Source organism: Anas platyrhynchos, chromosome 5, assembly GCF_047663525.1.
Source record: "Anas platyrhynchos isolate ZD024472 breed Pekin duck chromosome 5, IASCAAS_PekinDuck_T2T, whole genome shotgun sequence".
Classification (NCBI taxonomy): domain Eukaryota; kingdom Metazoa; phylum Chordata; class Aves; order Anseriformes; family Anatidae; genus Anas; species Anas platyrhynchos.
In genome coordinates, this window is record NC_092591.1 from 15,895,631 (window position 1) to 15,922,075 (window position 26,445).

At 43.7% G+C, this 26,445-nt stretch overlaps 1 protein-coding gene across 2 annotated transcripts; it reads left to right on the plus strand.

Annotated features, from left to right (window-relative positions):
• Positions 1 to 783: 783 nt before the first annotated feature.
• On the plus strand, positions 784 to 14,406 carry DDX24 (DEAD-box helicase 24). 2 transcript variants are annotated; one of them, XM_072038350.1, is made up of 9 exons: positions 784 to 921; positions 1,174 to 1,917; positions 4,785 to 5,162; positions 6,405 to 6,558; positions 6,930 to 7,445; positions 9,590 to 9,665; positions 10,264 to 10,452; positions 12,170 to 12,303; positions 14,034 to 14,406. In XM_072038350.1, exons 2-9 carry the CDS (start codon positions 1,191 to 1,193, stop codon positions 14,260 to 14,262), a joined length of 2,403 nt encoding a protein of 800 aa, XP_071894451.1. In that variant the 5' UTR covers positions 784 to 921; positions 1,174 to 1,190; the 3' UTR covers positions 14,263 to 14,406. The 2 variants fall into 2 exon arrangements, with proteins under 2 accessions (XP_071894451.1, XP_071894452.1); XM_072038351.1 differs by lacking the exon at positions 784 to 921 and adding an exon at positions 954 to 1,072.
• Positions 14,407 to 26,445: the final 12,039 nt, after the last annotated feature.

Below are 26,445 nucleotides of genomic sequence, written 5' to 3' on the forward strand. Positions count from 1 at the left end.
AAAAACACTTCCACTTTCCCATCTTGTCACACAACCAGGAAGCACCTGCAGATACCACAGAGAAGAAATAATTGTAATTGCTGCTGTAATTGCACTGTAATCTACCGCCCTAGTCTTGCCTACGTTGAAATCTCCCATTTTTCTCTCTTCCCCATGTCTCACAGCAAAGAAGCCGCTCAGAGCATCTGCCAATCTTTCAGCAGAAATAAAAATCTTCCATTGTCATAGTCTGTAATTTGTGACGTCCTCTTCCTACACCAAGCTGAAGCCGCAAGGAGCACTGGATGACAGAGGAGGGAAGAATCACGCCGTGACCCCAGCGGTGTGCTTGCCTTGAGAGCTGTTTGCAGCTTTCCTCCCAGCCACGTTACCTCACCCACATTCTGAACAGGGAATAATAAAGAACGCAGTAACACACAACCGAGTATGAGTAACGAGGCTTTTATTGAAAGACCAACGCTGATGACATTCAACCTTAGGTGCCAATTTCAGAGCTGAAAGTTAAGAGGCCCTCAGCGCATTATTTCTTGGAGGAGCCGCATCAGGCACATCATGATGCAGAAATAATCTACGGAGGTGATGACTGTGTTTTGAAGGAAACTTTTCAGTGGCAGGAAGGTAAACACATTTTCCTCTCTCTCCTCCGTCAGAGCTCCACCAGCGCGCCTCACCAAGCAGAAATTAAGCAAACCACCACAGCCCCTAACGCGCCGGCGAGAGGCGAACGCAGCCCCTGACAGCAACGGGGCGGGGCCGCCCCCGCCTCTACCCAGCCCCGGCCGCCCAGCGCCCGCTCCCGCCCCGCGGCGCGCATGCGCACAGCGCTCCCCTTCGGCACGGCGCAGCGGGCGCCGTGCAGTGACGTCACTGGGTAATGGCGGCGCCCGCGGGGAGAGCACGCGGCGGGTACCGGCAGTGACGGTAACGGCTCTAACGGTTCTAATGGTAACGGCGGCCGGGACGGGCCTGGGGGCGCCCGTCGTGCGCAGGGCCCTGGCCCTGAGGGAGCGCCTGGCCCCGCGGCGGGGCCTCGTCTGTCCCGTGTGCCTGCTGCCGGGACGGTTCCCTAAAAGTAGAAGAATTATGCCTCGCATTCCCCCCATTTTTTTAAATAATGTCAATGTAATCTTAATTCTTCTGATCTGACGCCTTAATTTTTATTTTTTTTCTTAGTTTATTTTTAGGTAAAAATGAAGGCCAAAAAAGGAAGGAGATTTACATCTTCCGTTAAACTGAAAAGAAAGGGTATTGCAGTGATAGGGAAATGGAAAACGGTGGAAATCGACCCCAATCTCTTTGCTGATGAACAGTTTCGAGATATAGTATGCCTGGAGGAACTTACAGAGTACAAGCTGGTAAATTCTAACAAAGTGGGACAAGTAAGTGGGCAGAAGAGAAAGGTTAAGAGTCTGTCAGAAGGGAGCGAGGAGGAGGAAGAACCTGTCGTCCCTCCCAAAAAGAAAAAGAAAGGCAAAGATTTGAAAACCAAAACAGATACAGGTGATGATACTAACGCAACAGAAGTTGATGTGCCAGTTGATGAAGAGACGAGATGCGAAGAAATAATCGAAGGCGCAAATTGTGAGGACAGTGGGCATACAGCTGGGAGCACTTCGAGCACAAAAAGTGCTGTGAAGAAAAAGAAAAAGAAGGTAGATAAAAATAAGACCTCTCAAGATCAGGAAGCTCTTCCATCAGTAACCACTTCAAAAAAACTCAAAAATTGGTCAACAGAAGTTTTATCTGCCTCAACTGATCACAAAGCTGATGTGTCTGCATGGAAAGACCTGTTTGTACCTAAACCAGTATTGAAGGCCTTGAGTTACCTGGGGTTTAGTGCTCCAACGCCTATTCAAGCACTAGCCTTGCCTTCTGCAATCCGGGATAACATGGATGTGCTTGGTGCTGCAGAAACGGGTATGAGTCTGTTAAACTGGTAGTATGTGCAGTGAGTTTTCCATCTCCATGTTCAAATGCTACTTATTGTTCAGATTTTTATATGTAGGTTAAGGGTATGAGGATCCTGCGTATCCAGTATATTAGTAATGGTTCGTGGTAAAGATGGAATATTTTGTGTTTGTCAGTTACTAAATTGTAATGCTCTACAAAGTAGAATGTGCGTAACTTTTAAGTCTCAGTGAGGTTTTATCTTTTGACAGAATTGTCTTTCTCTGGTCCTCTTCGAATTTTCTTATTGTAAGAGCTGTGAAGTGATGCATTACAAACAGCAGAATTAAGGAAAGAAACAGGGTCATAGTCCAACAGCCTACTTTTTATGGACGTCCCTGTCAAGACAAGAGAGCCAGCCTTCTCTGGATCTGGTTTGGTACTGGCTTGGAGAAGCAAATAAGAAAGACCAGGTGCAGAGCATTAATCACAGTGGGTATGGCCCAGTGTATCAGAGCATTATCATAGCAACACAGGCCCAAACAGTGCCCTTAATCTGGACTCAGGCTGTAAGTTGTTACTAGCTGCAGCCATTCTCAGTGCTTGTGCTCAGAGTATTACATTGTACTGCTGAACTTAATGGAACAGTCTCTTGTCCAGGTTGTGACCAGCTCATGCCTTTTATCTTTGAGCATTGCTAGCCTTAGTGAAATCTGTCACAGCTTCTGTTTTACCTAAACAATATTATGAAGTCTCTGAACACTACTTTCCCTCTAACTTTTTTGCTGATAACACCTTTGAAGTTTTGTCTTCTCTGGCACGACAACATGTTTTTCCCATAAAAGATAAAAATAGGAAGCACAATTGCAAGCTGTGTGGTTTAAAGGAATCTTTTGCACTCTTCCCATCTGTTCCAGTTGCCTTATCTCACTACTTGCCTTGTAAAGCCATTTACTGCTCTTGAGCATGAAGGTATAGTAACTAATTTAATAAGTTATGCAGTCATTTGCATTTTTATTTTAATTAGAAGCCAGGCTGATGTTATTAGGCTTTAATAAGATTAGAAAGCCCCTCAGGGAGTGTTTTTGAAAATGGAACTGAAAAATTAAATGCTGTATTTGTGCTGCAGAAAGGTGCCATTTTGGCAGTGCTGGAAAACAAATCCCTCCCTAGCTGCAGAATGGAAAGCACAGTTAGTAACAGGTTGTGCTCTTGCTGTCTTAATTTTGCATAACCCTGAGCTAATAGGACTGTTTTGCTCATTTATTTTGCTCTTTTATGAGAGAATGCCTGGTTCCCTCTAGAGAGCCCAATGGGTCTCAGTGTTCCTGCAGAAGCTTAAGAGGAGATGTGAGCAATTGTCTGTTAAGAAAGTGCTGCAGGTGGGAGAATCTAAAACTCTCCCATTCTGTTTTCCACATCACGAATCTTCCCTCAGCGTTGGGCCTGAGGGAGGGCACTGGCAAATGAAAGAACTATTCTTCTTCACCTTTCGTTAGCACCATAGGAGAGGATAGCAAGATTTTGATATGGTGGGCATCAGACACAGGAAATTTCAAGTCTTTTTTGCAGTGAAGCTAACCAGTTCTGTTCGTTACCATTTAATCATGGTGAAGAACTAGTGAAGTTTTGAGCTAAGAAAACTGCAAAAATCTTACATTGTAAAATTGTTGAAGAGAGCATGCATTAGCTTGAGCTGTAGGATCTGGGGACCGAGATGCACTGTTCTAGTGTTGCAGGTGAGGCTATCGTATGTGATCTGTGTGTTGTGAAGATAACGTGGCCTGTGAGGTGATTATTCAATATTTGAATGAATGTGGTGTCTGCAGATTAGTTCTGAGTATTACTGCCATAATCTGGCAGGGTGCAGTGCTGACATTTGCACCAGGCAGACTGTGTTGTATATTATTCAAGATCAGCATAATGTCAGGCTAATGGTACTAATACTAAGACTCTCCTCCAAGTAGACAAAATACCGTGCTGCTGACTTTGGCAAACCACCGTGGGCTTGTAACACAGACAAATACCGCTCAAGGAATGGAGATGAGATTTCCAGAGGACTGCTTCCCAGCAGTGGCCTGCTGCAGGAGTAGTGTAATAGTGTATGGTGCTCTGCGTGCTTTTTTATGACTAATGAACTGACGTTTATGAGAACCTTAGCTGAGGTTGCTGTGCTATCAGGATTCTCCTAACATCTCTATTAGTGGCAGATAGTTCAGAAGGGAGTATGTGTCAGGAATGTGACTCACAGTTTGGTGCAGTAAACCCCAGAAATTATAGCTAGGGGAGCACTTCTTTTTCTTTGACAACCCCCTTCTCTGTTGAATGCCTTATCTCTTTAAATTAGATGTATGTGTTTTGACTATAAAAATCTGAGCTTGTGATGGATCAGGAAATTAAAGGCTAGAGTATGTCAAAATACAGTTTTTCAGAAAGTGGTAAACACTACCATGAATTAAAGGTGGAAGTGAATCCTTCAAGTACTTTCCAGTTTGTCCTTGGCCTCATTTGTTATTCCTTTATTTGGAGAACATTGATCAGAACTGTCAATTAGGGCATGGTATTCTCCTTACGGGCATACAGTTCTTTAAAAAGATCTTGGCTGCAACTGCAGCTTTTTAAAACTACTTTCAGAACAAATGAATCTGCCTGACCTGCTAGAAAAAAAATACTTATTCCCCAGGAAATATGTTATTGGTGACCTCAAGAAGATGTATGAAGGGAACAGGAGAAGAGATGCTATTGTTACAAGTTTCTGGTCTTCTAAAGATCAAGAGTTTGTGTGGGTTACCACTGTGTTTTAAGAACAGTGTGTGATTGGCTGTTGCTTTTCTCATCTTTTCAAATAACCTTCGTGTCTTGTCAGTCTGTATTAACTCTGTTTGTTTGTTTCTTAGGAAGTGGCAAAACGCTTGCATTTGCAATTCCTATGATTCACTCTGTGCTGGAATGGCAAAAATCAAACAGCTCAATGAGCAGAAATGACAGCGTTTCTAAAGAATCCCATCAGCATCATGATGAAACAAGATGGGAAAATGAGGATGAAGCAGAAAAACTAACCCATCAGCAGGTTGAAGATAGCGGAGATGAAGATGATGCATCATTTGCAACAGGCTGTGTGAAGGTGCTAGAAAATGCTGAATTTGATTCTAGTGATAAGGGGCATGCTGTTGGTCTCCATAAAAAGAGACCTCTTTTAGGACTGGTCCTTACTCCCACAAGAGAATTAGCTGTGCAAGTAAAACACCACATCGATGCAGTCACAAAGTTTACAGGTATGTAGACCACAAGGGCTGTGTCCCAGATAACACTGGGTTTGGGGCTTGGCACAGGTGTTGAGCCAGAATGTGTGCCAGTTTTTCGCAACATAAAATTGGGTGGCTTTTGAAGGGTTAGCGCTCACAGTCACTAATATTTGGGAAATGCAACAAGATTCTTCAAAAAGATGCACATGGAAGTAAACAATGTGGAATTTCATCTTGCTGCTTTCTCATCCAAACAGAGGTCAGCACATCTGTTAAGGGAATGAGTGAGGATGTGAAACTACTAAAGATGGGGAGAATAGAGAAGTAACTCCCCTCTTCTCAAACAGCAGCAGTTGTTTATTTACAACATCAACTGTAGGATATGGATTGCAGTGAACTGCTTAAGAGCATCTTCCTTTGGTGTCTACGTATCCTGCTGTGCTCATCAGTCTGCAGCTGATTACAACACTAATTTTAACTCTTAGCCTAAAATAATCAATTTATGTCAGTACAGTCCTGACAGGAGTGGTGCTATTTGTGTATACAAATCTGCTGCCCAAGTGATGTGCAGTTGCTGTAGCAGGAGAGAAAATTTTGATGTGAGCTAGCTTTGTCTTAACACAAAACTGTGCACAGTACTTGCACAGTAGCATTGAGTTCCTCATTTGTGTTGGTGTATCCTCTGAAGAAGTAGGACAAAGTAAGCTACGTGTGGGGTGTGTGCTTCCCGAGCCAAATTTCTAGTACCTGAGCAAATTGCTTAAAACTGGCTTAGGGTGTCTGCACCACTCTGCAGTCCAGAGAACCATTAGGCAGTAACATCCTTGTTAAAAATGTTCCATAGCAAATGGGTAAGACAGGCCTTTCTTATTCTTAGAGGGGCCTGCTGGTTATTCCTAACAGGAACTTGCTTGCTCGTACGGATATAATTGACAAAACAGGAGTTTCTGCAGTACAGGTAAAACAAAAAGCTAATGGGACCTACATGATTATTGCTGCTTTTGGAAGACAGGTGCACTAAAAGAAAGCTATTATATGCACTAGGAGAAGGACTACTTTATTTTTAACGTCTTCCTTTAACACGAATTTCTCTGCAAAGTTGACAGCATTGCCTTAACGTTGACAGTGCTGTATAGAAGCCCACAAATCTCCTGGCTGAGAGGCTTGATGCTAGTTGTGGTATAGACTTTTTTTTAACTCACTTCTCTGAGTGGATGTATATAAAGATACTCACTGATAAATTCAACAAGGGCTATAATTTATATCTTCTAGGCATTAAGACTGCAATTCTAGTTGGAGGCATGGCCGCACAGAAGCAAGAACGTGTACTGAATCGAAAGCCAGAAATCGTAATTGCAACCCCAGGCCGTCTGTGGGAACTAGTGAAAGCAAAACACCCACATCTCTCTAATCTTCGGCAGCTCAGGTAAAGGTGTTTTTAGACTAACTGCTGAATGCTGTAATGGGTGTCACTGCTTATAGTGATTGCATTGACTAACTGATTAAGCAATTTAAACTTACTTTATTGCCAGAGTATAGTGGTTAGTGCATAGTGGTTATGTGGAGAGAGGGAAATGTTAAAGTCAGTAACAAAAAGCTTATTTTTCTTTTAGAAACCAATTTTTTCCAAAAGAAATGTGGAATGCTGTTGTAGCTACCCTAGGATATCTATTGCTCCTTTGAGTTGTACATACAGATCTTTTCTTATGTGTTTATCAGGAAAGATTCTTTTGAAGTATATCAGATTTGTATTTATCCACACTACTCTATTTATACTGTAAGTTTTCTATTTGACAGGTGCCTTGTGATTGATGAAGCAGACCGAATGGTTGAAAGAGGTCATTTCTTAGAGCTGTCTCAGTTGCTGGAACTCTTAAATGATTCACAGTATAACCCTAAACGACAGACTTTTGTTTTTTCTGCCACCCTGACATTAGTCCATCAGACTCCCACAAGAGTTTTACAGAAAAAGAACGCTAAGAAAATGGACAAGAAGACCAAACTAGAAATGTTAATGGAAAAAGTAGGAATAAAAGGCAAACCAAAAGTGATAGACTTAACAAGGAAAGAAGCTACTGTTGAAACTCTGACAGAGACCAGAATCCACTGTGATACAAACGAGAAGGACTATTATCTCTATTACTTTCTTCTCCAGTATCCAGGAAGAACCATGGTCTTTGCAAACAGCATAGACTGTATAAAGCGCCTCAGTTCTCTCCTCTCAATCTTAAATTGTGATCCTCTTCCTTTGCATGCCAATATGCACCAGAAGCAAAGGTTAAAAAACCTGGAAAGGTTTGCTGAGCGAGAGAGGTAAGTTGATTGTTCTGCTTCTAGTAGAGGAGAAAAATCATGTAAAGAATGGGGTGGAGAAGAGAGGAAACAGCCATGTTATAAGAGAAGGTTTGGAGAGTTGGCTGGGGATGTAAGTCCCTGGTTCTTGAGCCAAAGTTACTGACAATGAAGGATGGGGTCCATAGGGTGGCTGAGGCATTCAGATGGATTGAGTTCAGTACAGGGGTCACCAGAATGGCTGAGAAGCCTCTGTGAGGGGAGGATGGGGGGGGCACTGGGTTTGTGTCACCTAGAAAAGAGGAGGCTTAGCATGGACCTAATGGCAGTCCTCCAGTGCCTTAAGGTAATCAAGAAGACAGAGTCAGGCTTTTCACAGTGGTGCATGGTGGGAAGATGAGAGACAACAGGCACAAGTTGAAATAAGAGAGCTTCAGACTGGGTGCAAGAAAGAGCTGTCTCTGTAAGAACAGACAGGCATTGCAGGAGACTGTTCATTCTTGGGGGGGTTTAAGGGCTTGATTGGATAAAGCCCTGAACAACCTGGTCACAGCCATGTAGCTCATCCAACTTAGAACACAAGATTGGGCTGGAGTCCTCCTGAGGTCCCTTGGAGTCTGAATTACTCAGGGATCCAGCAGGTCCTTATTGCTGAAGGAGTTATTTACCCTGTTCTCATCTATGTGCTTTTATAATCATCCTGCACGTTCCCTCAGGCCCTCTACCTTAGCTCTACAGCTCCTGTAAGTTGGCTCCTCTCACAAAGCTATCAAAAAGTAAATCACTTTTTGCTGGGTTATGCTTTTGCAGGTTTTCTTAGATGAATTAGCTTCCTGAGGGTCAAAGTATCATAGAGCAATGTGAAGAGGCAGTTGTGCCTTTCAGCAGCAGTGGGCTGTCAGATTTGCCCAGGCATGCCTGTTGGGTCATTTTAACAATGATTGTTTCCTTCTGGCTTTGGATCAGCCTTTGGGAGGCAGGTGTGTGTTCTCAACACTTCAGTAAGCAAGAAGCCTCACAGCTTAGTATTGGTGCAAAGTACTGCGTGCTGTCTAATTGTGCTGGAACATGTACCACAGTAATAGTCTCGGGCAGTGGAAGCAGATTGTATTGTCATGATAGATCTGCAGTATCCATTGGCAAAATGTAGTTTCAATAGCCTTGGCGTAGGCCAGGCCAAGCATTTTCAGAGTCTGCAGATTTTCAAGGCAAGAAGCAACCTACGAGGCCATCTATAACAGCGTCTTGCAGAATACACACCATGGAATTTTCTGTTTATTTCTGCTTTGAACCTTGTAGCCATAGGGTATGCAGTCAGATGCCATAAAATCTTAACAAATTCATGCTACCTACAAATAACTCTTTTCAGCTGCTGGGAGGGTTGTTTTTTTTTTTAATGAACAAATTGCTCCATACCCTAGGCAGATTTCTGTCTCTGTAACAGAGTCTTTTATATAAAAGAATGACTCTTCTGAGTAGTACTTCATTTCTAGGGGTGAGGGGAAGTACTAATTATTAGAACAGAATAGCCACCTTATATTTATAGTTTTTAATTTATGTAGAGAAATTGAGTATGACTTGGTAGAAGACACTTCAGCCCCCAAAAGTGTTAATTAAATCTATAATGTTAATAATAAGGTGATTTTCTCAACTGGTGAAATGTGTAATAGTCTTTATGTCCTGCCAAGAGATAACTGTCGTTAATGCTATTGTCATACCAAACTAATGATATTTTTAAATCCACTCTGGGCAGAGCACTGAAAAATGTACTGAGGGAGTGCTTTTACTCCCCCCTGCCAAGGGGTTGGATATGGTTGTTGAATAGTGATTTATGCTATTTCCGGTGAATTCCTGAGAATAAAAGCTTAGGAAAACAGGATACAGCAAGGTAGGGAATTTCATTATTAGAAACAGAATGAACCTGCTGAAGGTAACATTTATGTTATTTCTTTTACTGTAAGAGTTTCTGTTTCAAGACGGCCTGTAAGGTAATATTGGGTATCATTTTCTGTAAGGGCAAACAAATAGTGTATTTCTAGCAGATGATATAGTACAAATTTATTCCTTAAATTGCTGTGGTAGAATTCAGGGTCATGTATTTTACATTTCTTGGCAGATGGTTTACTCTTCAATTTTATGTTCATTAAATGTTATCACTTTCTCAGCTGTGTCCTCCTGACAACAGATGTTGCAGCTCGTGGTCTTGACATTCCCAACGTGCAGCATGTCATCCACTACCAGGTTAAATGTCTTTGATGTTTTTGCTTTTACTATTTTGGTTTTGAGTAAGTTTCTTTTACTAGCAACCCAAAGACTATAAAGCTCTGATTCTCAGTCCTGTGTTAAGAGGGATTTAATAGGGATTTAATCATCTTTAGATAAACTGTCCTGTAGTGCTTTGTACCACTGCTACAGTGACTGTCATTATAGATCTGTGATTGTATACAAGAAATGACATAACAGATATGATTCTCCTTGCTTTTTTCTTAACTTTGAAACCCAAAGGTGTCATGTGACTCACCCTTATAATTCTTCTTTGAGGATACATACATGCATACATTTTTTTCCTGCTTTGCAAATGAAATGTAAGAGAGTCAGAAGTTAGGAGAAGACTTCCTGGCATAATCTGTTACAAAAATACTAGGCCAGGTAACAAAAAATGTCCCAAGGCAACATCTTTCACACTTAACTTCAGCTGTGTTACATGCAATGTGCCATGTGCATATAAAAAGCAATTTATCATAAGGCCTGGTACTATGTGGCAATCTCTTGGCCAAAGAATGACAAGCTGCTGGTAAGTTCCCTTGGCCAGCTTCATCGTTTGTCTGACTTTTTGCAGGTCCCTCGCACTTCTGAGTTGTACGTACACAGAAGCGGCAGAACAGCCCGAGCTGCCAATGAAGGCCTTAGCTTATTGTTGATCGGCCCTGATGACTTGATCAATTTTAGGAAGATTTATAAAACCTTGGAGAAGAGTGAAGAACTGCCATTTTTCCCAGTTGAAACCAAGTATATGACTTCTATCAAGGTAAAGAAACATCAATCTCTTTGCAGCCTGAGTAGTTGCTTACTTGCTTGCTTACATTACTGCATTGCCCATCACATTCTTTCCAGGTTTCAGATGAACTTTACTCTTCAGGACCTGGATTTGAAAAATCACATTTTATCTTTTTAAACCAATATTTGTTGTTTCTCCTCAATAACTGGCCCAAGAAAAGCGTTCAGACATAAACAACACTTACATTTTTCTTGCCTGTCATTGCATAGAGCTTCTCATGACTAGATTCCCAAAAATGGTACAGGGAGGTGTGTATGCTTGGTGGCTGGGAAGCTGGGATGTGAAGTTGTTTAAAGTCTCTGTTAGGAATACATGTATACTAGAACAGGATCTTCAGTGGAGTTTGGCTGCCATTGAACCTGGTCACAACCAGGTATGTTTCCCTTTTTTAGCCAAGGAGAATTCAGTAACTCCCAAGATGTACAGTGATTAGGATTTACAAAACAGTACATTTCAGAAAGAAATGTTTCTGCTTACTGAAAAAATACCTTGTTTTGAGAGTGCTCTTGCAGGGGTCCCTTCGGCATTTCTTCATGAGTAGCTCTTGGCAGTTTTCATGCTCTGTCAATTAATGGGCAGGTAAATGTTTTTCCCACACTTAAATTTTCCTGCTATCATCTCACTCTCTTCTCTCCATAATAGTGCTCCTTTCCCCAGGTAAGGTAGTGCTGCTAGTTCTTTATGTCTGTCCATTTTGCACTCTCTTCCCTGGTTCTGCCTGCCTTCATTCAAGTTGTAAAAAATCAGAAGGAATTTCACACTTGAAAGGAATAGAATTGGCGAACCATGGTAGAGAAAAGACCAAAAAAGGACTCAAATTTAACAAAGATGGAAAAGCTATTTAGAATTCCTTGTAATGATCTAAGGAGATGTCATTGACTTGTTTTATTAGTCAATTACAAGTTTAATTTCTTGTTTCTGCTGTTTTAATTGTTTTCGCAGTTTCGGGTGGTGCTGTAACTGTGCAGCACCCAGCTATTCATGTGGGCTCGTAAGGGAGTACTGCACACAGTTTTTGTGCAACCGCAGGCACGTTCCAAACAGCAGAAGTTGTTGCTAGGTTGATTTATTATTTACTGTCAGTGCAGATTTTCTTTCCGTAACAAATTAGCTATTTAAGACAGCTTGGCCCAGCTGGGAGGCTGCAGGTCAGGTTAGGTTTGCTGGACATCTTCATTCCACATATGAGCAGCTGGAAAGAGGGATGGAACATTTTGTCCTATGCCTAAACAAAGTCAGGTGCATTTTTGAAAATGTGTGTGGCCTGCAGGAACTTGGTTATTCAGACTAGTATGAAACTAGTGGCTGTCCCCTGTTGCTGAAACTGGTAACTTTTAAGATCCAGCTATACTTGGAAATGATTGGTGGTCTGTCCCTGATGTCTCTGAAGTGTTTACAACAATTCCTTTAAAGAACGAGGTGCTAACATTCAGTGATGTTTAGAAGTTGAGATATTTTAGGAGTCAAATTTAGTCATGGATATCTGAAGAAGGAAAACGCTTTGGTAAATGACATGTCTGTATTACGTAGGCTGTCAGCTGGGACAGAAGTAGGGAACAAACACATCTGTCTCTCTGCATGGCTGACACCTCAGTTGCATTGTAATGCATGTTTTCAAACACTGATTCTGCTAGAGTCCCCCACATTTAAACCTGATTGAAATGTCTGCAATGCACTTTTGTTGCAGGAGCGGATGAATTTGGCACGGCAGATTGAGAAGGCAGAATTTTTCAATAGCCGAGCAAAGCAACACGATTCTTGGCTCCAGCAAGCTGCAGAGGCTCTTGAAGTTGATCTCGATGACGACCTCTTTATGGGCAAGTAGTAATGCTTGTTATGGGTGTGCTCAGTTAGTCCTGTATAGCACTGGTGTCCAAAAGAAGTGCCACTGTGGCAGAAGAACTTTTAAACCCTGCAGGGCATAAGGGGAAGTAAAGCAGTGTTACTTCTTAGTATGCGGCATTGCTAGTGTTTTCAGGATGGTTGTGTAGTAGTGCTGCAGTGAGGGAATGAGTTGTGGCAAGACAGATAAGTCTACGCAACATAGGATAGCTTAACTTGTGGAATCTTTTAAAGGTATTCTAATGGTCAGTATGTCCTGTGGGAGTCTCTTCCCCTCTGTGTCAAAGAAAAAGCTATTTATCCACTCCTGTTCATTTCTCCCATCCCCCTGTAGTCAAGCAGCAGGACAGGAGCCAGGCAGCGCTGTGGAGGAACACTCAGGAAACGCTGGCAAATACCAAAAATTATGTGAGCCTTATGTGGGTTGAATTGTGTGGGCTAAGTGTCAAATAGTGGTATGCAAGTTGTTGAGGTTTCAGTTGGTGTGTTAGAACTATAATATTTTCTTGTACTTTAAGATTAAGTATTCTGCAGGCTGTGCCTGAGGGAATATATAAGGCTGTGCAGCTACAGGTGCCTATTAGTTGAATGCCATGAAGCTTTGCACTCCTTAGATGGACTGTTAAATGCCACACTGTGTTCCAATTTTAGGAGCTAAAGGTATAATTTCCTACCAGTCCAGGAGGTGTACTGAATGGAGTTGCTGCCTGGGTCACTTCAGCTTAAGCTGCCTCTATCCTGGTAGCTGCTTAATGCAGAGATGCCTGAACCTTAAAGCATGTTCAGATATATATATTTTCCCCCTTCTTTTGTCCATAGACTAGCTTGTTTTCTACCACTTTGCAAGCAAAGACTAATCAGATCTGTCCAAACTGTTCAGCAGTGCTCTCAGATAATTAGCACCCTGTCTGTTTTGACATAATCTGAGTATTCTGTACTTTGAGATAAGTTTCAAAACAGCACAACTAATGCAAGTTAGTTGCGGCTCTTCAGTGAAGCACTTCGTAATTGCCACCCAAAATCTTGCCAGATTCATGCAGTTATTCAGTCTCCAATTCTTCCATAGCTTGTTGGAAACAAATGAAAGTCTTAGTCATACTTCCCGTAAATAAAAGGCTTCTTACATTGTTACAAAGGATGTAGTAATGTCCTTTCAATTTAGATTACAGATAACCTTAATTTCATGTATTCCCTCTAGATCAGACTTCTGATCCTGTGAACTATCTCAGGTCTCTTTTGTGCCCTTCCTTCTACGCTATTAAATCTGGCCATCTCATTGTTTTTTGGTTTTTTTTATGTATAAGGAAGAAAGGGCTTCCCGCTTAACAGGTGTTGAAATGAGGCTCACATAAGGTAACAACGTACAGAGGAGAAGTTTCTGCCAGAGCTGGAAACCCTCAGTTAATATTTTGTCTTCTCGACCCCTTTTCTTTTTGTTCCTGAGAGAATACTCTGGGTTGCGAGTCAAGTGAATGATTTAGCAGAATGATACCTAGGATAGAGCTACTCAGTCATGTTTATTCTTACTTGTTTTTCTTGTGGACAACCTCAGGTGATCTAGAAATGTCACAGATGACTGGAAAACTTCATTGGAGTTGAGCGGTTTTGTTGGAGAGAGATTTGTAGCAGTAGGGGCAGATGAAACAGGCCAGTGCAAGTTCTTCTGTTGTTGTAACATTCTGTATCTTTGATTTTCCTTCCCAAGGAAGAAAAACTAGTGAGCAAGAAGAAAGCCAGAAGCAAAAGATGCTGAAGGGAATGAAGAAACAACTGAAACATATGCTGTCCCAGCCACTGTTCAAAGTCTTTATGAAAACCAAGTACCCAACACAGTCTGGAAAACTCCTCCTGCCTCAGACCTCAGTGGGCAGTTCAGAATCTGCTTTGGGTACCGTGTCTAAACAACAAGCCAAGAAGAATAAATCAAAAAAAAATTAAATCAGATAACTAAGTAAGATCTCCTGCTGTGATGGAATCAAGGACTAGTCTTATCAAGGCTGATAGTTTTCATGCAGGAGCTCAGCTAGAAAACACGTAGTATCAAGGGATGATTCCTGTGTCTTGGTTGTGCAGGCACACAGCAAAATGTTGGTCTAAAGGGCACTGTTAACACGTGATTAGTTACTCTTGAATCCCGTCTTCAATCTTATTTTCTGACATCCTTTTTCTTACTGTCCATATTAATCAAATTTAATTAGTTTTGAGATAGTTCTGTTCATTGCTTCTTTTTATAAGGCAGGTGGAAGTACCGGGTAAAACTCACTGTGGACATACTCTAATGCAACTTGATTTGAATTTTAGTGTTATTAAAGGGGAAGGTAGGCTTTATGTGGGGGACAATCTGAGCTGGTGTTAATGGCAGATTTGGCTTTTACTGCAGTCAGTTCAGTGAGAAAGGCAGTAAATACAAGTAGTGTTACCAGGAAGGCTAGAATTGTAGTTATGCGAATCTGTCCCAGTTTCCTTTTCCCCTCTGATACTATATCTCAGTTCTTTTATCTACTGTGTCTAATTCCATTATTCCTTTGTTAATATGTTTAAGAATGTTGGGAAAAAAAACGCAAGGTGCCGGTAGTCCAAGACTGACCTTGGGAGATATGCCATCCAGGCAGACTTCTCAGGAATGAGTGTTGCTATTCAGCATGTTATTAATTAGTATCTCAAGTTAAGTCTGTTTGAAAACATGTTTGAATCATGACCTTTTTGTGTTGGAAAAGATGATGTGAAATGTCACTTATGAAGAGTGTTTCCCAATGATTGTACTTCTGAATCATTTTATCCTGACCTGGGCAAATACTTTCTAAAAATGTTTTTTAAACTATGTAAGAAAATCATATTTTGAATTCTTGTTAAATTATATTTGGTATAAAACCCAAAGTCTGTGTCTGCTTTCAATTCCTTGGAATTTTTAAATTTCTCATAGCTTTCCCTTTGCATTTAGCAGTTGAGGAGAGGAAATTCATGGGAGAAGCACCCAAAAGGTAAGACACAGCAGTGACATCTGTATTGGTGGGAGCACAGAAAACAGTCACCTGCCAGCTCTAGACTGAGCGAAGTTTTTGTGTCGTATTGAATCAGTGTGACTGCCCTGCTAGGAGGCAACAACTGACTCAACTAGTCAAAGAGAAATTTACCTATGGAGTTAAGTGTCTCCACCAACCACTTGTTGGTTCTGGGAGAGTAGGAAGCTCTTTGCTCTTTCATCTTTATAAATAATTGACTCTCCTGCTCCCCCATCTCTGGCAGGGGCTTTTCTCTTACTTGCTGTCTTGCATTACTGAAGAAGAGAGGTGACAATCATAAGCGTACAGAGCTTATCAATTTTATATGAAGCTTTTCTGGCAATACGCCGTTCATCTGATGTCCTTTGGGGGGGGGGGGGGGGAGATGTTGTAAGGCTCTTTATCCTTACCCACGTGAGAAGACAAAACATCTTTGCAGACATCTGTGACATCTGAAAAACTACAAATTTAAAGAAAGCTTCTTGCAAGGAGAGCTGAAAAAATGAAACTGAGCAAAGGCGAGCATGCCCTGTGTCATTCTTTTCTTTTTTTCTGTACCATTTTAATCAAATTTTTAAGCTATGGAAATAAAATGTTCATTGCTTTTTGCATCCCTGAAGGACTGAAGAACAGGTGGGCCTTTTATGTGTCTTGTGATACATTTCTGCCTGCGATTCATCAGACAAAATCAAGGCTGAGTCCTGACACTAGAGCTCTGCATCCCCTCCCTTGTCTGAAAATCTGCATGAGGTGGAACAGTTTGGCAATTTATAATTCCACATGATGACAAGAAGAACTGAACTGGAGGATAATGAGAGTATTCTTCTCCATCATTGCTGTGAAGTTTTTCAGCTGCTCCCATTTCCTTGTGCTTAACAGCCTAGTTCACACACCCACCCCTCCGTCTGGCCCTCAGCCCACTGTCTTGCTAAGTCTCCCCAGGATGGAGCACGATACCTCTGCCTTCCTCTTCACCTTCATGCTTGCCTGTGGCATGCTATGCTGCTGGTTTTCTCCCACAGCCACTGACACACTCAGCACGTGTTCTCTTGAGCACCCCCATGGGAGCTCAAGCCATGCTTGGACCCTAAAAATATCCATGTCTTAAAAAGAATACTTGTCTAGCACTCTGCAAGCTCTCTTCTGACTGACTGCCTTCCCTTGTCCTTCTCTTACTAGCATACATGGAGTCTTCTAACTTTAGGAGGAACCTTATGCTTGCTCTAGCTAATTTAAGCAAATTATTAAACAGTAACTGGAAAATATTACTGCTTAACGGTCCTTCTCAAGTGTGGACTAGGTTATTGCTGCAGGAGAAGAGGGCAGGGGAGCAGGTTTTTATTCAGGTCTGATTATTTGCATGTGTTTCATTGGTGCAAATTAGACATGAACAGTTTTATATCAAGTGCATATGGGTGATTTCATTCCAGTATTTAATGAAACGTGTAGTAATGAATTTCTTCTGTAATGCTCTACTGGCACAGCAGTTATGCTAAAGCATCAAACAAGTAATCTTGTGTTTTGTGGCAGCCTATGTCTGCTAAAATACTCATTAATTAATAGACTAATTAGGTCTGTTTAGGCTGTAAGAGCAACTACCAAATAGATTAATCAAGGCATGAGTTCAGCAAAGTGTTGGTAGTGGCCAAGCTGCTACAGAGCCACCAGTAATACATAACAGAAAATTGAAACCTTTCTAACTTCTGAGCCTGCTTTTTTATTTTGTGAGTGTGGGAGGCCACTCAACCTCACCCTTGCCACAGAGCTCCTGGTATATCATCTGCCTATCAAAAGAAGGAAGAGTCCCTGTAGTTTAAGACATCTGCTGAGGAGATCATTTGGACAGGTTCTCATACTTTGGACAGTAAAGTTTCCTGAAATGCATAGCCTTTTCTTTTTCTCTTCCCTGGCGTGTTAATGAAACAGCAAGTTAGCAGAGGAGAAATTGGAGAGCTGCCTCAGCATATGCCGGCAGCCCAGGCTCACCTCTTGCCATGTGGCATATGGCAGATAATTTGCACCTTGCTGGGAAAGGGACAGGTACCTCACGTTCACCACGCTCACCACAGGGAAAGGGTGCACATGGAGGAAATAGCAATTAGGAAGCTGATGCAGAGTAAGTTCCTGCCCATGCTCATCCCTTGTAAGCCTGTGTTTGCATCCAAAACGAGGAAGGAAAGCACATTCATGATGATTTCACCTCACGCTGTCTGATCCCAGGAGGAAAATCTGGTAATAAGTACTGTGCTTTCCTGGGTGTTAAAATACCCACTGCTTTGTCCTGTGCTAGCAGGGTGTCTTTGGGGGACTGAGTAATTCCACATTCTCTGATGAGTGGCTTCTTTCAAGCACCTCGATGTCCTTCTTGTAGCGAGGGGCCCAAAACTGAACACAGTACTTGAGGTGCGGCCTCACCAGAGCCGAGTACAGGGGGACAATCACTTCCCTAGACCTGCCGGCCACACTGCTTCTTATGCAAGCCAGGATGCCGTTGGCCTTCTTGGCCACCTGAGCACACTGCTGGCTCGTATTCAGCCGACTATCCACCAATACTCCCAGGTCCTTCTCCGCCAGGCAGCTTTCCAACCACTCATCTCCCAGCCTGTAGCTCTGCATGGGGTTATTGTACCCCAGGTGCAGGACCTGGCACTTGGCCTTGTCCTTGACCCTTGGCACTATGGCCAACTTCATGCAGTTGACCTCAGCCCATCGCTCCAGCCTATCCAGATCCTCCTGCAGAGCCTTCCTACCCTTCAGATTGATACATGCACCTAACTTGGTGTCATCTGCGAATTTACCGAGGGTGCACTCAATCCCCTCATCTAGATCATCAATAAAGATATTAAAGAGGACCGACCCCAGTACCAAGCCTTGGGGAACGCCACTAGTGACCGGCCTCCAGCTGGATTTGACTCCATTCACCATGACTCTTTGGGCCTGGCTATCCAGCCAGTTTTTAACCCAACGAAGCATACGCCAGTCCAAGCCACGAGCAGACAGTTTCTTGAGGAGAATGCTGTGGGAAACTGTGTCAAAAGCCTTGCTGAAGTCAAGGTAGACCACATCCACAGCCTTTCTCTTGTCCACCAAGTGCATCACTTTGTCATAGAAGGAGATCAGGTTCATCAAGCAGGACCTGCCTTTCATAAGCCTGTGCTGACTGGGCCTGATCACCTGGTTGCCCTGTAAGTGCCACAGGATGACACTCAAGATAATCTGCTCCATGAGTTACCCTGGCACTGAGGTCAAACTGACAGGCCTATAGTTTCCCGGGTCTGCCCTCCAGCCCTTCTTGTAGATGGGCGTCACGTTTGCTAGCCGCCAATCGACTGGGACCTCCCCCAATAGCCAGGACTGCTGAAAAATGATGGTAAGCGGCTTGGCCAGCTCCTCCGCCAGTTCTCTCAGTATCCTTGGGTGGATCCCATCTGGCCCCGTCGACTTGCGTACACCCAAGTGCCGTAGCAGGTCGCCAATCATTTCCTCATGGATAGTGAGGGCCACATTCTGCTCCCCATTCCCTTCCACCAGTTCAGGGTACTGGGTATTCAGAGAGCAACTGGTTTTGCTGCTAAAGACTGAGGCAAAGAAGGCATTAAGCACCTCTGCCTTTTCCTCATCTTTCGTAACTAAGTTCCCCCCCACATCCAGTAAAGGCTGGAGATTCTCCTTAGTCCTCCATTTTGCATTAATGTTTTAATGTATTTGTAAAAACATTTTTTGTTGTCTTTGATGGCAGTCGCCAGATTGAGCTCCAGATGAGCTTTGGCCTTTCTAATTTTGTCCCTGCACTGCCTTGCAACATCCTTATAGTCCCCCCGAGTGGCCCGCCCTCTTTTCCAAAGATTGTAAACCCTCTTTTTCTTGCTAAGCTCGAGCCACAATTCTCTGTTCAGCCAGGCTGGTCTTCTTCCACACTGGCTCATCTTTGGGCACATGGGACAGACCACTCCTGCACCATTAAGATTTTCTTCAATGAGATTCCTTCCCTTTCCTCCTCTGCCCTTCAGAACCGCATCCCAAGGAACTCTACCAACCAGTGTCCTGAACAGTTCAAAGTCAGCCCTCCAGAAGTCCAATACAGCGGTTTTACTGGTCTCCTTCCTGGCTTCTCCAAGAACGGAGAACTCTACAATTTCATGGTCATTCTGCCCAAGACAGTTCCCAACCACCACATCTCCTACCAGTCCTTCTCTGTTTGTGAAGAGAAGGTCTAGCAGGGCACCTCCCCTGATAGGCTCACTAACCAGCTGCGTCAGGAAGATATCTTCCACGCTCTCCGGAAACCTCCTAGACTGCTTTCTCTGGGCTGTGTTGTGCTTCCAGGATATATCTGGGAAGTTGAAGTCCCCCACAAGAACAAGCGCTGACGATTTCACAACTTTTGTCAGCTGCCTGTACAACTCCTCATCAGTCTCCTCATCCTGGTTCAGTGGCCTACAACAGACCCCCACCAGGATGCTTGCCTTGTTGGCCTTCCCGCTGATCCTAACCCAAAGGGACCCAACCTTGTCATTCCCAGCCTCAAGTTCCGTGATATCAAAACTCTCTCTGATATAGAGAGCCACACCACCACCCCTTCTGTGCTGCCTGTCCCTTCTGAAGAGCCTATAGCCAGACATTGCAGCACTGCAGTCATGAGAGTGGTCCCACCATGTTTCTGTGATGGCAAACAAGTCGTAGCCTGCCTGCCGCACGATGGCTTCCAGCTCCTCCTGCTTGTTACCCATGCTGTGTGCATTAGTGTAGATGCACTTCAGATGGGCCATTGCCGTCTCTCCCAACCTTGCCATTGTTCCCCCTGGCACAGCTCTAACAAGCCTTGTTTCAGTCCTATCCCCCTTCTCACCTAGTTTAAAGCTCTCTCAATGAGCCCCGCCAGCTCCTGGCCCAGGATCCGTTTTCCCCTTAGAGATAGGGACCCGTCTGTGGCCATCAGGCTGGGTGCTGAGTAAAGGGCCCCATGGTCAAAAACCCCAAAATTTCTGTGCTGGCACCAGCCTCTGAGCCACGTGTTTATCAGGTGGGCTTTCTCTGTCCTCTCTGTACCCCTCCCTGCCACCGTAGGGATGGATGAAAACACCATAGAATCATAGAATATCCTGAGTTGGAAGGGACCCTTAAGGATCATCAAGTCCAACTCTTGACACCGCACAGGTCTACGCAAAAGTTCAGACCACCTGGACTCCCGCTCCATCCACTAACTGTCCCAGTCCCCTAAAGTCTCGTTTGATGGTCTTCAGGTTTCTCTCTTCAATGTCATCACTGCCAGCCTGGTATATTAAAAGAGGATAATAGTCAGAGGGGCGAACCAGGTTGGGAAGCTTTCTGGCAATGTCCCTGACCCTGGCCCCAGGGAGGCAGCAGACTTCCCTACAGGTAGGGTCAGGCTGATAAATAGGTCCCTCTGTTCCCCTGAGGAGGGAGTCGCGCACAACAATCACCCTTCTTTCTGTCCTGGTGGAGGCAGTCCTGAGGTGTGGAGTTGACTTCCTCGCCCTAGGCATCCTCCTGGGTAGACTTTCTACCTCTTCCTCAGCTACCGGTCTCAAGCTCCAGGGCCTCAAACCTGTTGCGTAAGGGCAGCTGGGAAGGTGGGGCTAGTGGGGGAGGGCATTGCCTGCAATGTCGAGCAGGGACCTGTCTCCATTCCTCCTCAACTCCCAGGTCCCCTCCCTCTGCCCGACAGCAGCAGGACAGGGGGTCCACCCCCATTTGGGGTGTCTCACCCCGGTGCCTGCCCTTCAGGCCGCGCAGGGAGTCGCTCCACAAGTCTGTCTCCCGCTCACACTGCCTGATATCCCTCGACGTCTCGACCTCCTCCTTGAGTTCTGCCACGAGGCGGACCAGGTCTCCCACCTGCTCGCACCTCACGCTCACAGTCTCTCTGACCCCCGCAGGTGGTAGCAACAGGCTCAGGCACTCCCTGCACCCGGAGACCTGAACTGCCGCAGTTTTGATCGGGCAGTCAGTCTGGGTGTGAACAGACCTACTGGAGAGCGCTGTGCCTGGTGTACACCATTGCAGCTGAGCTAGTGGTACACCGCCATTAGAGGAGGTGTTCAGATGGGCAGGGGGGAGCACTCTGCCCTGCCTGCTCACCTTGCCTGCGCCAACTGCAGCGCCAACTGCCGTGCCACGCCCTAACTTCTGCACCACGCCCTAACTGCCACGCCCTAACTGCCGCGCCACACCCTAACTGCCACGCCCTAACTGCCACGCCCTAACTGCCACGCCACACCCTAACTGCCACGCCCTAACTGCTGCACCACGCCCTGTTTGCCTGTCCTGTTCACCACGCTCCCGGTCGCTCGCGCTCCCTAGGGGCAGCTTTTGACCAGCTGGGGAGGGGGCGCTGCTGGCTCCGCCTACGCCTCGTTCTCGCCTCGTTCACCTCCTCACGAGGGCTGCCGGGCCCTGGCGGCTCCTTCGAGTGGGCTCAGTGCTGGAAAAATTTGCCCTGCCTGTCCAATCCCCCACTCTGCTACAGAACACATCTGCCCCAGAGCCGATCGCCTCGGCAAGTGGCTGTTCCTTTTGTGAAAGGTACTTAAGGGCTCCAGTGTTTCCTCAAGTCAATCAAAAGCTCCTCATGAGGCTAGCCTCACAGAATGGAGACAAAAGAGGAAAAATAATAATCCATGACTCCTGAGGCAAGTTCATTGGCCTCTGAAAGCAAGTGAACAGGGCTGTTACACTTGTTTATCTTGGAGTTCAGTAGCTCTTGCTGTTAAACTAGAAGAAATTGAGGGCTGTTTCCAGAGCAACCAACTTAAGATGGTACAAACTGCCAAATTTCTGTAGGTGATGGCTGCAGTTAGAGCACACAGCCCCAAATCCTAGGTTCAAAAAGGAGAAAGAATACTGCAAAGTACACACAAACTCTGGTACCCCAAGTTTGGTTAGAGGTATGATGTCCTGCTATCACTTGTGTGATAATATCAGCCTACTTGGTAGTGTGAATGCACTTATAACAATGGATTTTATTTTCCTTTCCTCGTGGAAATACCTACACAATTATAAGCAATTTTAGTACTGTGAGGAATGTAACTATCAGATTTCTGTACCAGCATTGGTTATAAGGTGCTATGAAGTGCAAGGTGTAAGGAGACTGCCACTGTTGATCCATTTTCCAGCCATTTCAGACTGTTTTTTAAAGAGTTGTTTCTAAGCCAGCTCAAGCGAAGTCAAATCCTCTCAGTTCTCAGATGACCTCACAGAATGTTTTTCTTGGCAAGTTTTAAAATTTGTGAGAATTAGATTTGCTGAAATGCATCAATACTTTTTTCTTTGTTTACCTAGGTTCTTAAAATCTCTTTAATTCCAACTGCAAATAAAGTTTGTCCTTGCATCATGACTGGAAAATACGTGCCTTTCTTCATAGTTTTCCAAAGTTCATTTTCTAACAGATTGTTCAATCACATATGTGAGTATACAAATAATGTGACCTAGCTTTTAGCTAATATGACTCTATACAAGAACAAAAGTGGATGGAGCATCTCTCCTATGAAGACAGGCTGAGGGAGTTGGGGTTGTTCAGTCCTGGAGAAAAGAAGGCTCCGGGGAGACCTTACTGTGGCCTGCCAGTACCTAAAGGAAAGCTAGGGAAGGACTCTTTGTCAGGGCTGTATAGATAGGACAAGGGGGAATGGCTTTAAACTAAAAGAGGGGAGATTTAGATTAAATATTAGGAAGAAATTCTTCACTCAGAGTGTGATGAGACACTGGTACAGGCTGCCCAGAGAAGCTGTGGATGCCCTATCCCTGGAAGTGGTCAAGGCAAGGCTGGATGGGGCTTTGGGCAGCCTGGTCTCATGGGAGGTGTCGCTGCCCATGGCAGGGGGTTGGAACTAGACAGTCTTTAAGGTCCCCTCCAACCCAAACCATTCTGTGATTCTGTGATAAAAATACCGCCATTAGCTAATTAGGTACTGATTGTATAAGTATATGGATATATAAGGATATGAAGAAGTTTAAGTAGAATTTCAAAAGAACTTGTAAAAACCTCAACATTTCTCAAAGGAATAACAGAGAGGAAACTGTCATTATGCCTGCTTTTTAAACAGAAAAACAGCTCCCTGTGCCTTTCCCACAGCTCCTTGCTAGGGTGGCAGTAGAGCTGATATGCAGAGGTGTGCGGAGGTCCAGCCTAGTGCTGTGCAGGCTGTGCTCAGCTCACCTCTTGGCATTCCTTGGTTTGTTTCAAACATATAGGCACTCCCCAAGAACCAGACCCATCAGAGCAGACAGTGGAGCACTATTCTCACTGCTGTTTGTCTGCTGCTGGAGCCTTCAAGCTACAAAGAGCAGCAGGAAATGTACAGGGAGCTTTGTCTTCTTCATTAAAGGAATGAAGTATGAGTTCCCTAAATAATAAATGCTAACTGGAAAATATGTCATCATGCATTTCAAAAGAAACAAGAAAATCTCAATGTTCAGTCCCAACTAAATCTCAAAAAAAAAAAAAAAAAAAAAAAAAAAAAAAAAAAGACCTGAAATTTAGAGCATAAAAACCAAGACAGCTTTGGTGAGAAGAAATTTCACATTGTTTTCTTCTATTTAAAGTATGATCAGTGACAGCACCAAATAAACATTGAGCAATGTTTATCAGAAGCTGTTTAATTAGAAAATGGTACCATCGTTAACCATGCATTTTTATGTATACAAAAGCTTGGTTGTCACCAGTAGCCAGGGGCAGCTCTCTGCTTGTAATTAAGAAAATGTTTGCGTTTTCCATTTTCTCACAATGCCTTATTATTAAAAAAAAAATAAATAAAATAAACAAGGGAAAACTGACACTTGTAAGGCATTGGTCTGACTGAGAAGGGTTTGTCTATTTTTTGTCAGCAAAAGCTGTCTTTGTTGTTCCTGCATTTTAATTAAACTTCCTCACATACAAGGGATGAGACCAAAACTCATTTTGCAATGAATTCCAGCCACCAGAGCTGGGTTAAGGTGTAAGAAGAACCAACTGTGACACACCAGTTCCCTGCTGGGGGTAAGTAATGTTGTAAATAAACATTCCTGCTCTTTAGCATACTTATATATATAACCTTTCTATATGCTCTGAATAGCAAGTCAGGCTCTTGATTTATGGCATCGTTTCCCAATAGAGGCCCAACACACAGGTAAGCAGAGACGGTGGATGTGCTTTGCTGTAGCAAATGGCCAAAGTGGAGGAGGTAGGAAGAGAGAGAGTTCAAGAAAAAAAATAATCTTTCTGTGACCTAGTAATGGAACTACATGTTCTCCCTCTCAGCATAACTCTTCAGAGGAGTCAATGTGAAAAGTAAACACTCATTTTAAAAAATTGATTAAATACCTTAGAGCGCTGGGGGAGACTGGATTCAAGTGACAGCTTGACAAGTGGAGCCTGCCAATCCCTGGCAGCTCTCGTTAGTCAGTCTGTACCACAAACCCAACTAGAGCTGCCAGCTGCAGCTCCTGCGTGTTCGCTGCCTTACAAGCATTGAGCAGAAGATGGGCCAAGTCCCACAGGCCTGGGCCTGTTTGGGTGTCAAGTCAATTGTCATCCGAAATCACTGGGACTTCTGCTGAAATCACTGGGACTTCTACATGGTGGCTGTGGGACAGGCAGTCAGCTTGCCCAATTAAAACCTTAAAAGTCCTGTCTTTATCTAGTGAATGGTGAATTTCAGGCATGTTGTGTGTACTGTGCAGGAAAATGCCATGATTGTTCAAAAACTTTCCTCAGGTTCTGGAAAGACACCTTCATATTCAAAAACTTGTTCTTGCTGTGAGAAGTAAACAGGTCTCTTTGCTTTATCCATTGGCTTTATCCATCCTGGCAAATCTGACAGTACATTTTCCCTAGCCAGCACTGAGTTTTAAGTAAACAAACTCACTTTACTGTCAGATTATAAAGTGCATAGCACATTGTAGCAGTTGATAAATTGAGGGATAAACTGATTATGGTGATCAGCTTGAGTGTTCATTTCACACGGTGGCCGCATAGAGGTACATTTCTGTTCCATGCTCAACACCTAAGCTGGAGCAGTGGTACTGCACGAGCAGTGGTTGTTCTTGTGGAGTCCTGCCTTCTTCTTGCAAGAGGAAAATGAAGTATGGCAATAAGAAAGGAAGAGTCTTGCTATTTTCTGACATCTGCTTCTTGTATCTCAAAGTCCTTCACCTCTGGCTATCGTTAACACCCCACTGTGCTGCCCCACTTCTCTAGGCAGTATTGCAATAACAGAGCATGAGTTGTTACTCTGTCTCTGTGTGGTTCTTATCATGGTTGAATATAAATCCCTACCAATCTCTCTGTTCCTTTTACATTTGCATATTTCCCCATATTTATTTATTCAGCTATTGCACCAAAATGGACTCTTGCCAGCTGTAGTTGCATTTCAGTTATTGAGAAGAACTGTTTCTAAAAGATGATGAACACTCACAGTAATTATATTGCTAATAATCCATTTCATAGAAATCATAATGGAGTCAACATCTAAGTAGTTAAAATGTCTTGTGTTAGTGTGATTTTTTTTTTTTTTTTTTAACTGAAATAGCACAGTGCTGTTTAAATTTAACCTACTAGTGCCAGGAGTTTCCCAGTCCAGGTAATGCATTTCCTTCCAGTGTTCTATTCCAATCAAAATACCTTAAATAGCCCTTTTCCAAAGCACTTGGAGCACATAGAAGTAAACTAGCAGAGGGAGGCTGTAAACTTGGCCTTTCCTCCTGCTAATCCAGAGTTAACACATTAGCTGTTTACATTGATGAAAACAGCCATGCTTCATCTGCTGGACAGCTGGGATACCTTGCTGCTGAACAGAGCAAAATGCTGCCTCTGATGACAGTGAAGCCTCCTCCACAGTACTGCCATGTCTGAGTCACTTGTGAGAGGGGACTGGAGGAAGGCTTGGGACAGACTAAAACATTGGACAAAAAAAAAAAAAAAAAAAAAAAAAAAAAAAAGGAGGAGAGTCTTTTCTGGGGCAATTGGTTTTGTCTCAGCTCAGCTTAACATCATGCCCTGCTGGCCACAATTGTAGTACAAGCATGAAAGTTGCCCGGCTTCTTGCTGGTTTCTCAGAGCATTACCTTTGCCTCCATTTTGTCCAAATTTCTGCAACACTTTTTTTCACTGGCTTGTGTC

Coding starts and splice junctions, on each gene's coding strand:
- DDX24 (XM_072038350.1), top strand. CDS start 1,191: ATGAAGGCCAAAAAAGGAAGGAGATTTACATCTTCCGTTAAACTGAAA. Junction 7,446..9,589: donor AGGTTTGCTGAGCGAGAGAG/GTAAGTTGATTG, acceptor TCACTTTCTCAG/CTGTGTCCTCCTGACAACAG. Junction 10,453..12,169: donor AGTATATGACTTCTATCAAG/GTAAAGAAACAT, acceptor CTTTTGTTGCAG/GAGCGGATGAATTTGGCACG.